The sequence below is a fragment of the Nycticebus coucang genome, chromosome 1 (assembly GCF_027406575.1).
Source record: "Nycticebus coucang isolate mNycCou1 chromosome 1, mNycCou1.pri, whole genome shotgun sequence".
Classification (NCBI taxonomy): domain Eukaryota; kingdom Metazoa; phylum Chordata; class Mammalia; order Primates; family Lorisidae; genus Nycticebus; species Nycticebus coucang.
Genome location: NC_069780.1, coordinates 147,201,381 through 147,213,998, shown reverse-complemented (window position 1 = coordinate 147,213,998; position 12,618 = coordinate 147,201,381). Strand labels below are relative to the sequence as shown.

Sequence of the window (12,618 nt, the reverse complement as noted above, 5' to 3'; positions counted from 1 at the left end):
TGAACGTTAAGTTTTTATTACTCTAGGGTAAATACCCAGGAGGAGGAATGCTGAGTCCTATAGTCAATGTACTCAGTAACTTCATAAGAAACTGTCAAACTGTTTTCCAGGGAGACTACAAGTCTAGGCTTCTTACCAGCAATGTATGAGATTTCCAACTGCGCTGCATCCTCACCAGTGCTTGATATTGTCAGCATTTTTATCTTAACCATGCTAATAGATATGCTGTTGTATTTCATCATGATTTTAATTTGCATTTCCCTAATGCTTACTATGTTAAACATCTTTTCAAGTACTCATCCGCCAACTATATGTCTTGAGTTGTTTTCTTACTATTGAGTTTATGAGTTCTTTATATATTCTTGATACCACTCCATTGTCATGTACATGGTTTGCAAATAATTTCTCTCAGTCTGTATCTTGTCTTCTCAATAGGGTCTTTCAGAGAGTAAAACTATTTCATTTTGGTGAAATCCAATTTATCATGTATTTTCCATACTGGCATAAACACAGACATAGAGCAATGTAACCAAATGGAGAACCTCAAAATAAATCCACATAGTTACTGCCAACTGATTTCTACAACGCTGCCAAGAACATACATTGGGGAAAAGACACCCTCTTCAATAAATAGTGCTGGGAAAACTGGATGTTCATATGCAGAAAACAAAACTAGACACACAACTCTCATTATATACAAAAATCAGCTCAAAGATCTAAATGTGGCCAGGCACGGTCATTCACACCTGTAATCCTAGCATTTAGGGAGACCAAGGCAGGAGAATCCCTTGAGGGCAGGAGTTTGAGGCCAGCCTGAGCAACATAGCAAGACCCTATCTTTACAAACCACACTGAGATACCATCTCACCCCAGTTAGAATGGCTATTATCAAAAAGACAAAAAAATAACAAACGCTGATAAGAATGTGGAGAAAAGGGAAAACATACAGTGTTGGTGGGAATATAAATTAGTATAGCCATTATAGGAAATAGAATGGAGGTTTCTCAAAAAATCTAATATGATCCGGTAATCCCAATAACTGGGTTATTTATCCAAAGGAAAAGAAATCAGTATATCAAAGAGATATCTGCACCGTAGCACTCACTATTCACAATCACCAAGATATAGAAGCAGCTTAAATGCCCATCAAAGCATGAATCAGTAAAGAAAACGTGGTACAAATACACAATGAGATACTCTTTAGGTATGAAAAAGAATGAAATCCTGTCATTCCAGCAACATAGATGAACCCGACAACATCATGTTAAGTGAAACAATTCAGGCACAGAAAAATAAATACCATGTTCTCTCCCCATATGTGAGAGCTAAAAAAACAAATTGAGCTCATGGAAGTAGAGGATAGAAGAGGGTAGAATTATGGCTATTAGAGGAAAAGGTAAAGGGAGAGAACAGGAAGAGGCTGGTTAAGGAATATAAAATTAACAGCTATGCAGGAGGAGTAAGCTCTAGTGTTCTGCAGCGCTATAGGCAAATGCTGTCAATACTTCATGTTCAAAAAGCTAGAAGAGAGGATTTTAAATGTTCCCAAGACAAAAAATGATAAATGTTTACAGTGATGGATATCATAATTACTTGATTTGATCATTATACACTGCATACATGAGAGCAAACAATCCCATCTATCACTGGGCAAGAGAGATGAACAGAACCTCCTCTGAAGAAGACAAACGAATGACCAACACACACACAAAAAATGCTCCTGGTTCCTAATCATCAGAGAAATGCAAATCAAAATCACCCTGAGATATCACTTAACCCCAGTGAAAACAGCTCACATCACAAAGTCCCAAAGCTGTAAATGCTTCTGTGGATGTGGAGAGAAGGGAACACTTTTACACTGCTGGTGGACCTGCAAACTAATACAGCTTCTCTGGAAAGAAGTATGGAGAATCCCCAAAGAACTCAAAATAGACCTTCCATTTGATCCTGCAATCCCATTACTAGGTATCTACCCAGAAGAAAAAAAATAATTTTATCATAAGGACATTTGTGCTAGATTGTTTATCACAGCTCAATTTAAAATCACCAAGATGTGGAAACAACCTAAGTACCCATTAACAAGCCGTATTATATATATACCATGGAATACTATTCAGCCATAAGAAAAGATGGAGATGTTACATCTTTTGTATTAACCTGGATGGAATTGAAACACATTCTTCTTAATAAAGTATCACAAGAATGGAAAAGCAAGTATCCAATGACTCAATACTAATACAAAGTCAGTAGATGAACTAATACACACCTACACAAGAGAAAAATACAATTCATTCAAGTTGAGGGAGGGAGGAAGAAGGGAGATTGCTGTACCCCCACTTAATGGGCACAGTGTAAGAGTACGTGGCACACGTCCTGGGTGTGGGACACAACAACAACAAGGACCTTACCTAACAAATGCAAACATTATAACCTAATCATTTGTACCCTCATATTAATCTGAAATTTAAAAAAAAATACACTGTACACATGTGTATGTCATTCTATACTCCATAAATACTTAAATTTTTTTTTTTTTTTGTAGAGACAGAGTCTCACTTTATGGCCCTCGGTAGAGTGCCATGGCATCACACAGCTCACAGCAACCTCCAACTCCTGGGCTTAAGCGATTCTCTTGCTTCAGCCTCCCAAGTAGGTGGGACTACAGGAGCCCGCCACAATGCCCGGCTATTTTTTTTTTTTTTTTTTTGGTTGCAGTTTGGCCGGGGCCGGGTTTGAACCTGCCACCCTCGGTATATGGGGCCGGTGCCTTACCGACTGAGCCACAGGCACCACCCAATACTTAAAATTATTCCATGTCAGCTAAAAAGGAAAGAAATAAAAATAACTTTTTAAGGGCTCCTCTTCCACAAAGCTTGATATTTAAAAGTTTGTTTCTGAATTTTGCCACCTCATTGACCCTCTATTTATTTTCAAATCAGTTCATGCTCTCCCTTCTCTGCCTTGGTAACTGGCAGTAGTGCTCGTCACCTAGGGAAAACAGGCGGAGATCCGGCAGGTGGGGGGGGCATGATGTTCTTTCCTGGAGCACTGGCATGTGACAGTGATGATCTTGAGAACCAGCAATGGAAGCCTGCATATGTGCAACAGCTGGCTGCACATTATTAGTTCACTCTCAATTCAAGGCACGGGCACCTTAGCAAATGATTTACATGTCTCAATGGATCGAATCCCAGATTAATTTAGGCAACTGGCAAAAGTCAGTGGTTAACTTACAGAACTCCCACTCAAGGAAAATGGAAAACCATAATGAACTTTCAGGTGGTAAATAACGAAAGAAAACCTTGCTCCATTTATGACTCACAAATATTCTACTAGAGAAACTGGAGGGAAATAATCATTTAATGAATGAATTTAATCTGTCTTGTGTATACTATGTTTTAAAAGGGAATACATGATTAAGTCTTAATATTGAAGTGAAACAGGGGTCTTGGCAAACAGTGCCACATGGTCAGCTACTGGAATATGCTCTGATTTTACTCTTCTGAGGACTCATAAAATCTCAAGAGACTCTATGAGAGGTACCTAATTTGGGGAAAAATAAAACAGATTGGGAATTACCCATCCAGACAATCTTTCAGAAGTGGTCTAGCTAAATCTTGATGGGATACAAGCAATTAGTTTCCCAAGAGAAATAATCACTTAAGAATCCCCAATGCAGTGTGGTACATCAAACCTGGGCTAGAATTTCCACTGTCTGAGGCTAATAAGCACAAACATCTCAGAATAGGTTGAGATCACTAAGATCCTAAAAGTTGGCTCATCAGAGCCAGAAATAATCACCAAATAGAAAGATGACTAATTACTCAGATGACAATCTTGTTATTTAGACGCAAGAGGCTGCTGACAAACTCCACGAGGAAGTTAGAGTGTAAATGTACAGCAATATCTGTTCTGTAGCGCATCCACCCTCACCCTGCTCTGCCTTTCTCAGCAGCTAGTCCAAGAGGGAGACAAAGAATTCTCTGCTCAAAGCCACTTGTCTCAACTACTGTTTCCCCTTTGCAGATTCTCTAAGAGGAGTAAAGTCATTGCTGTCATCCTCCCAGGTGAGCAAGAGGCAGGAAGATTTCTTCACAAACAATCATTGCAACCAAAAATAGCTCTAAAGAGCCAAGAAAAACCTGCAGTTACCTCTAACAACACATTCAGTCCTCCCCTCAACAAATCACAGACAGAAGCATCACTTCAACGAACAAGGCAAATTCCCCTTGACAGAGCAGGCTCAGAGCAGACCCAGGCATGCCCTCGGCTCTCCCCTTCAGGGTTTACATGCCGCTGTTACCTGTATAAGTGACGGTTGTCTTCAAAATCCTCCTGACCCCACTTTCCCTTGATGTCTTCAATAACATGATTTTTCAGGAACTTTTTTAGCAGCTGGACTGTTTGTTTGCGAGTCACTTCCGGGCCGAAGTTCTGACTGCACCTCAGCAGCTCATGCAGCCAGTCCACAGCCTCGACCGCCGTGAAGCAATGCTCGTAACTCTTGAAACGACAGCGATGCCTCCGTAAGGGCATCCTCGCACGGAAAAGCTCCACGGTCTCGTTCCACTAGGAGGAAACGAGAACCACACTGATCAACCAATCGACCTTTTAAAAGATGATTGCATCCCAAATATTTAAACCAATGAATGTGATTTTTCCACTTAAAAAAAAAAACCGCTTGAATATATGAAGCCTTGCAAAATAAAAGGAGCCTTGTGAATGTTTTCTTGACAATCTTGAAAAAAACAGTTTTGAAAAATGGATCGTGGTTATGGTTGTACAACAATGTGAATGTACTTAATGCCATTGAACTACGTGCTTAAAAATGGTTAAAATAGTTTTATAATATCTACATTTTATCACAATTAAAATAAAAATATATTGATAGAAAAAAGTCTAAGGAAAATGCAACTATTTCAAGGCTGGTTTATCATTTCTTCATTTAAGAAATAGTCATTGAGGTGGCTCCTGTAGCTGCTCAATGGGTAGGGTGCCAGTCACATACACCAAGGCTGGCAGGTTCGAATCCAGCCAGGGCCAGCTAAACAACAATGACAACTGCAACAACAACAACAACGACAAAAATAGCCAGGCATGTGGCAGGCACCTGTAGTTCCAGCTACTTGGGAGGCTGAGGCAAGAGAATAGCTTAAACCCCCAGAGTTTGAGGTTGCTGTGAGCTGTGTCATTACAGCACTCTACCCAGGGTGACAGCTTGAGAGTATCTCAAAAATAAATAAATAAATAAAAAGAAATAGTCATTGAAGAAACTGCTATCAAGTTGCTCTATTGACAGATTTTTACATAAATGAAAAAGCATATGATAATTGTTAAAACTAAGCCCTTTATGCATAATTCACTTATGGGTCCCATGCAAAATATGACTTTACTTCATTCAGCAAATATTTATAGATTGTATTCATGTGAAAGGCATTATATGGAAAAAGGAGAGAGCACATAAAATAATAAATGCAGTGCCTAATGGTTCAAGACCACAAAGATAAACCTTTTAAAAGTAAACACCCAGTTTTTGCTTATATGCAAAACAAGCCGTTTGAAGAATAGATATTAGACACCTCAAATAATATATAATACTAGTTTAAAACTATAACACGCTCCCTACAAATGGAACTTTACCCTGGAAGTGAGAACAATGTAATCTAAACGTTGTACCCTCATATTAATTTGGATAAAGTTTTTTAATTAAAAAAAATTACTAGTTTTAAAACACAACCTTATTCTGAGGTTCATTTCAAAGAACCCAGAGATACGACACAGAAGTGCTAGTTAGGCCGCCATTTCTCCAGCTGTAAAGGCACCCCACAGCAGAGCTTTTACAAAGACTAGATGAGCTACTATCTATGAAGCCTGTCCAGTGTCTATCAGTAAGCAGTACTAAATAAATCTTAGCTATTATAGTATCCCTGTTGTTAAATTTATTGTTTGGATGGGTATGACTGTCAGAGCTGAGCAAATATACTGAAAAGCCCCCCTCAATGGATAATGCATTGACCAGATTTAGTCCAGCCTTCAATGATAAAATTGTGCCTTTGGGCTCGGTGCCCATAGCACAGTGGTTACAGCACCAGCCACATACACCAAGGCTGGCGGGTTCAAACCCAGCCCAGGCCAGCTAAACAACAATGACAACTGCAACAAAAAATGGCCGGGCGGGGGCGGTGCCTGTGGTTCAGTTGGTAGGACACTGGCCCCATATACCGAAGGTGGCGGGTTCAAACCAGGCCCCGGGCAAACTGCAACAACAACAACAAAAAAAAACGGGCATTGTGGTGGGCGCCTGTAGTCCCAGCTACTCAGGAGGCCAAGGCAAGAGAATCGCTTAAGCCCAGGAGTTGGAGGTTGCTGTGAGCTGTGTGATGCCACAGCACTCTACCAAGGGCCATAAAGTGAGACTCTGTCTCTACAAAAAAAAAAAAAATAATAATAATAATAATAATAGCTGGGCATTGTGGCGGGTGCCTGTAGTCCCAGCTACTTGGGAGGATGAGGCAAGAGAATCACTTAAGCCCAAGAGTTGGAGGTTGCTGTGAGCTGGGACGCCACAGCATTCTACCAAGGGCTACATAGTGAGACTCTGTCTCAAAAAAAAAATAAAATAAAAAACGTGCCTTTAATGCAGTTAATGCTTTTCTGTAGAAATCTGACGAAACAAAAACATGGCCCCAGAAACTCAGAAAATTTCAGATTTGGGGGAGTCAAAAATCATGGAAATTAAAACAAAGAGGTGTGTGTTGTACTCAGCCAGCTAAGAAACAGCATACCACACACTGATTCAACCCACTTTAAATTCACAAGATAGACACTCCACTGCTTACACTTGATTTAGGAACCTTTTAAGAAAACACTGTTGTCAGACTGAGTACATACTCACTGTAATATATGGTTAGCAATGCTCTTAACACAACGATCCTGACCTTGAAGTGAAGAAACTCTGCACCACTTCACTAGGACAGAAATCAATCCCTGAAGAACGGTGAAAACATGAGGTATGGAGTTACACCTGGGTTCAAATCCCAGTTCTGCCTTTTACTGGTGCCAAGCACAGAGCTCACATATGATAAATACTCAAAAAATGAGCAGTTTTCTTCTAACTCAAGATACCCCTGAGGAGGCACAAAAGCTACCATGTCTTACAGCATCCTTGAAGACAAAAAGCAGATGTCACTTTCCAAAAACTTCCTGACAACTCAGCTTCTTCCTCCTTATGTGTGCATAAAGTTGCATCAGTGAGCAGAAAATCAGGAAGCAGACAGGCCAAAAACAAAGAAGCTGACTCATTTGGTTCTTACTGGAACTTTTATGGACACAGCACTAACACATTCAGCATCCTACCAGTTAGCTAGCAGGGGGAAGAGGGAGCAGATACATGCTGCAAGTGCTGGAGGACGCGCACTATATAAAAACAATTAAAGCCTCTCCACAGTCCTATGCCAGAGACACCAAGGGGAATAACAAGGATATTCCTGGCATCCCTCAGAAGTATCCCACCCCATCAAACGCTCTTGCCTGAAGTCTCTGCTTCTAAAATATAAACATGTGAATAAGTGACTCTCCTTTGGACTAACTAGATATATGTTCCAAACTTTTCTCCCCATTGTGTCCTATATACATACATATATATAGTTTTTTGGGGTTTTTTGCAGTTTTTGGCCGGGGCTCGGCCTAAACCCACCACCTCCGGCATATGGGGCCAACACCCTACTCCTTTGAGCCATAGGCGCCGCCCTCCATAGTGCCTTTTTTTTTTTTCAGACAGAGTCTCACTATGTCACCCTGGGTAGAGTGCCCTGGCGTCACAGCTCACAGCAACCTCCAACTCTTGGGCTTAAGCGATTCTCTTGCCTCTGCCTCCCAAGTAGCTGGGACTACAGGTCTCACTGTGTCTTTATATACATGTAATCCTCATAATAAAACCATCTTTCAGAAATTAAGGAATTGACTCCAAAATACACAAGGTGGTAGAATCAATTTCTATATCCAAACCTATATCTTGAGTCTAAAATCCATGTTCTACTTCCTGCTGAAAATAAAAAATGTTAAAGGGGAAACAAGTCTCATCTCTATATGGTTATAACGCTAGCTCCAGAAAAGAATCTAGCAAGTACTCCACAAATGCTTTTCAAAAATTTGATTTCTTTTTATTTAGCCATTCTACTTTCACTTCACCATATAGAAGCATAGATATAAGAATTAAAAAGCGACAGCACCACCTCTTCAGGTGCGTGCCAGGTCATGGAGCAGAGGCAGCTCAAGTTCCAGGGTCACAAACCCACAACGAGTAAGACTGCAGCAGCGACCTCTGACCAGAACCAGGGCCGAGGAAAGGCGATCGTGTTATCACTCCTAAGAAGGCGTGCATTTGTGCAGCAGCAAAAGCTCAAGAAGACCCTGGATGTCAGGATCCTGAAGAAGATTGAACAAGATCTGGTTGATGAAAGCCCGCAGCCTAAGAAGCTGGCCTGTTGAAGGCCCCAGCCAAGAAGAAGGGGACAAATGCCTCCTCCACTAAGACTTAAGGGTACCGGCCACAGCAGAGGTCAACACTGCACCCCCCACCATCATGCTCCAACCTTGCAGATGACCCTGCAGCCTCACCAAGGGGAAGAGGACCCCTGTCCTCAGTGCTACCCTGTACCTAGAACTTTGGTGGGGGTCTGGCCCATGAGCAGGTGATCAGTAGATTCCAGGGTTCTGAGAACCCACTGATAACCAAAAACATACAGCCACCAACTTCCTCAGTCCCCTTGCCCCAGGTCCTGTCTCTTTACAGGTTTAACCCTGAGCAATAAACCTGGTTTTATTCCCCTTAAAAATAAATAAATAAAAATAAAAAGCATTTACAAATGGAATTTGATTTTAATTATGTTGAATTATATTTAATAAACTGGGGTATTTTTTAAAAGCATAAAGAGTCTTTGGTACACTGTTTATAAGCAGACAAATCAGAATTGAATATAAGTTGATTAAAGTTTGGAATACCCATAAAACAGAATTCTATCAATACCTCAGTCAGGGATGTCCAACCTTTTTTCTTTTCTGCCCCACATTGGAAAAGTTGTCTTGGGCCACACATTAAATACACAAACACTAACAAAAGTTGATGAGAAAAAGGAAAGGTCCCTGCATACCTTTTGCAATATATGCTATTTGTATAACAACACAGATAAGCAAAACAGTCCTCAAATAATCTACATGTGTCCCCCATGCCACAGGTTGGACACCCCTCTAGATAGAGACAGTTATAAGATAGAGGAAAAGGTAAAACACAGTATGCATAATCTGATGCTATCTACTTTAGTAGCATATAAAAAGCTAAAAGAATATACAACAAATGATTTAAAAAATCAATCTTTCTGAGGTAGGAATATAGACAACTTTTATTTCTACAAATTGTTATTTATAATGATTATGTGTTACTTCTGGAAGCAAAACAGGGAATACAGGTTTTTTGGATGTATAATATAAGGAACAATATTCGCAGGTGAGAATAAAGAAATTACTTTTTAATAACTTAGTATACAATGCCAAAAACATTCTTAGTAATAAACATATAATACTGATAAAGTATATCTGTTTTTCTCCAGCCTCCATATAATGTTCTGCACTTTATGTCCCCCACTTATTTTTATATTAAACATTTTTCTCTTCTTTCATCTAAAAAATATCTACTGGGTACCTACTATGTCAATAGAAGAAGTCGGACAATTAAGTTCTCAAACACATTTTACAAAAAATGCTACATATCTCATTGCTGAATAGCACTGCAGTCACCTTCAAAGCATTCCCCTGGGCCATCTGGTGACTGTAGTAATATTCAGCAATGAGGTATGTAGCCCTTCTTAGCATGAGTTCACGAATATAAATGTCAGACCTCATACCACACTTCTCTGATGGCCATTCCAGAAAAAGAGAGTTCCAAAATTGCTTTGAAGGGTGGACTAGGTGCTGTCATCTGTGCATAGCTTCCCAAGAGGAGTACCTCAAGGGTGACCATGGTGATATTCAGCAATGGAGTAGGAAGCACTTTTTCTAGGATGAGTTCACAAACTTAATTGCCCTACCTTCTACATACATCTATCTCCCTCTCTTGCCAACATTCTGTTTTATGGATAGGCCACACTTCAATCAATTCTTCCTCAAACTCTTAACACACTGTGGTATTTTAATAACAGCAATTAGAAAAAGGACCTGGCAAGTTTAGAATTAGTGTCTTTTTATGTAAGAAAACTAAGAAGACTATTGTGTACCAAGCCAAAGGCATCCAAACTCACACCTAGATTTACAGTTCACTTGGTATGTCACTTCTTGACATGACGATTAAAAATTTGCAGAACATATTCCTTTAAAAATAAATCCACACAACCACATCTTGTCAGCCATCCTAGATTAAACAATACGTTCACATATGAAATTTCTTCCTACAGAATTATTTTGCCATCCTTGTATGAATCTAAACTTCCCTCCAGTCTTCCTGAAAGTCCTCAAAAGTCACAGTCACATTCTTATAACCATAATCTCTTCTCTTTCTTGAAACAAGAGTATCTCTATGTCACCTTTGGTAGAGTGCGATAGCATCACAGCTCACAGCAACCTAAGTGATTCTCTTGCCTCAGCCTCCCAAGTAGCTGGGACTACAGGTGCCCACCACACATCCGGCTATTTTTTTGTTATAGTTGTCCATTGTTGTTTAGGCCCAGGCTGGGTTTGAATCTGCCAGCCCCAGTGTATGTGGCCAGCACCCTAACCACTGAAGCACCAAGCCACTCACTCTCTTCTCTGTCAAGTATATCACTTCACAAACTCTGAACCTTTTATTTCTCACCTCTGCTCCTATTAAAAACCATAAAAATTTTTTTTTCTTTCAACTCTATTTCTGATCTCAGAGAGTTTTGGTTTTATTTTGTTTTGCCTAATACTGGTTTATTTTGTTTTGCCTAATACAGGTTAAGCCCCTCTGATCAGGACCTTTTTTGCCAGTTTCTCCTCATACTCTAACTGCATCCACCTATGCAACTATCGTTCCATTTCTCTGCTGTCTTCAATGGTCAACCTTCTCAGCCACACTAGCAATTCCTGAGTATACAACAGCAGGTACTTGAGTTTCTGCATACATGCATCCTAGGTGTGTAACATAGTACACAGCCCACACTAGTTTTCAATAAGCAAATGCTTACTTTGTCTTTAACATTTTCTACTTTTTTTTTTTTTTTTGTAAAGACAGAGTCTCACCTTATGGCCCTCGGTAGAGTGCTGTGGCCTCACACAGCTCACAGCAACCTCCAACTCCTGGGCTTAAGCGATTCTCTTGCCTCAGCCTCCCGAGTAGCTGGGACTACAGGCGCCCGCCACAACGCCCAGCTATTTTTTGGTTGCAGTTTGGCCGGGGCCGGGTTTGAACCCGCCACCCTCGGTATATGGGGCCAGCACCTTACCAACTGAGCCATAGGCGCCGCCCACGTTTTCTACTTTTTTAAACCCACTTCCTAAGCTCATGAAATTTAACTCTGCTTTACCAATCAGGTCTCTCCTGGCCAAATTCAAACAGCTTTTTGTTCGTTTTGTTTTGTTGGGGTGGGGGTGGGGGGGGCAAGTCTCACTTTATTGTCCAGGCTAGCGTGTCATGGCATCAGCCTAGCTAACAGCAACCTCAAACGTCTGGCTTCCAGCAAACTTCCTGTCTCAGATTCCCAAGCAGAGGGTACTACAGGCTCACAATACCCAAATAATTTTTCTATTTTTAGTAGAAACGCAGTCTCCCTCTTGCTCAGTCTGATATCAACTCTTGAGCTCAAGCTATCCTCCTGCCTCAGGCTCCCAGAGTGCTGGGATTACAGGCATAAGCCACTGCACCCAGCCCAGGTTTTTGTTCTTAACTATATTAATCCTTCTACTTCCTTTGACATTGTTATAAGCCATGTTCCAAATTAAATTGGTCCAGATTCAAAATCTTTTTGAAATTTCTTAAAAACACATACAAAAACAAGGCAAGCCATAGAACAAAATAATATACCCGGAATTTCTAAAACAAAACAAAAAATGCAAATAAAAAAAGATACACCAGCAAAAAATAGATCACAAAAAAGATCTACAACAAATATAAAAGTGCTACACCTAATTAATTATCAATGAAATGCAAAAGAAGTCTATAAGTTAATATTACAGCATGCCTATCAGAATGGCTAAAATGAAAAAGATAAGCAGTTCCAGCAATTTCATTACAGGCTATTTACCCAAAAGACTTGACATCAGTATGTTGAAGTGCACTGTTCACAGTGTACCCCAATGTCCATCAACATAAGAATAGATAATTTATGATATATTCATGAAATGGAATACAATGAAAATAAATTACTGCTATGTGTAATAAAATAGTTATATCTCAGAAATGTAATACTGAGATAAAGAGACTAGAAATGAATATAAATAGTAAATTATTCTATTTATAAATTAGCCAAATGAAACCATGGTTTTTAAAATCATGATAGTGGTTACTTTCATGTGGAGGTAGAGCCTGAAAGAAGGCAGGGAAACTTCCAGGATGTACAATTTATGATCTGAGTGTTGGTTATATGGATGTTCACTTTATAAAAATTT

At 39.9% G+C, this 12,618-nt stretch overlaps 1 protein-coding gene and 1 pseudogene across 1 annotated transcript in view; one reads left to right on the top strand and one right to left on the bottom strand.

Moving 5' to 3' along the window:
- Positions 1–12,618, bottom strand: part of DEPDC1B (DEP domain containing 1B) — a 164,262-nt gene that overhangs the window by 140,112 nt on the left and 11,532 nt on the right. The window contains exon 2 of the mRNA XM_053590185.1: positions 4,304–4,569. Within this exon, the coding sequence (XP_053446160.1) occupies positions 4,304–4,569 (266 nt within the window). The remainder of the gene's footprint in view (positions 1–4,303; positions 4,570–12,618) is intronic.
- On the top strand, positions 8,257–8,540 carry LOC128584984 (leydig cell tumor 10 kDa protein homolog; annotated as a pseudogene).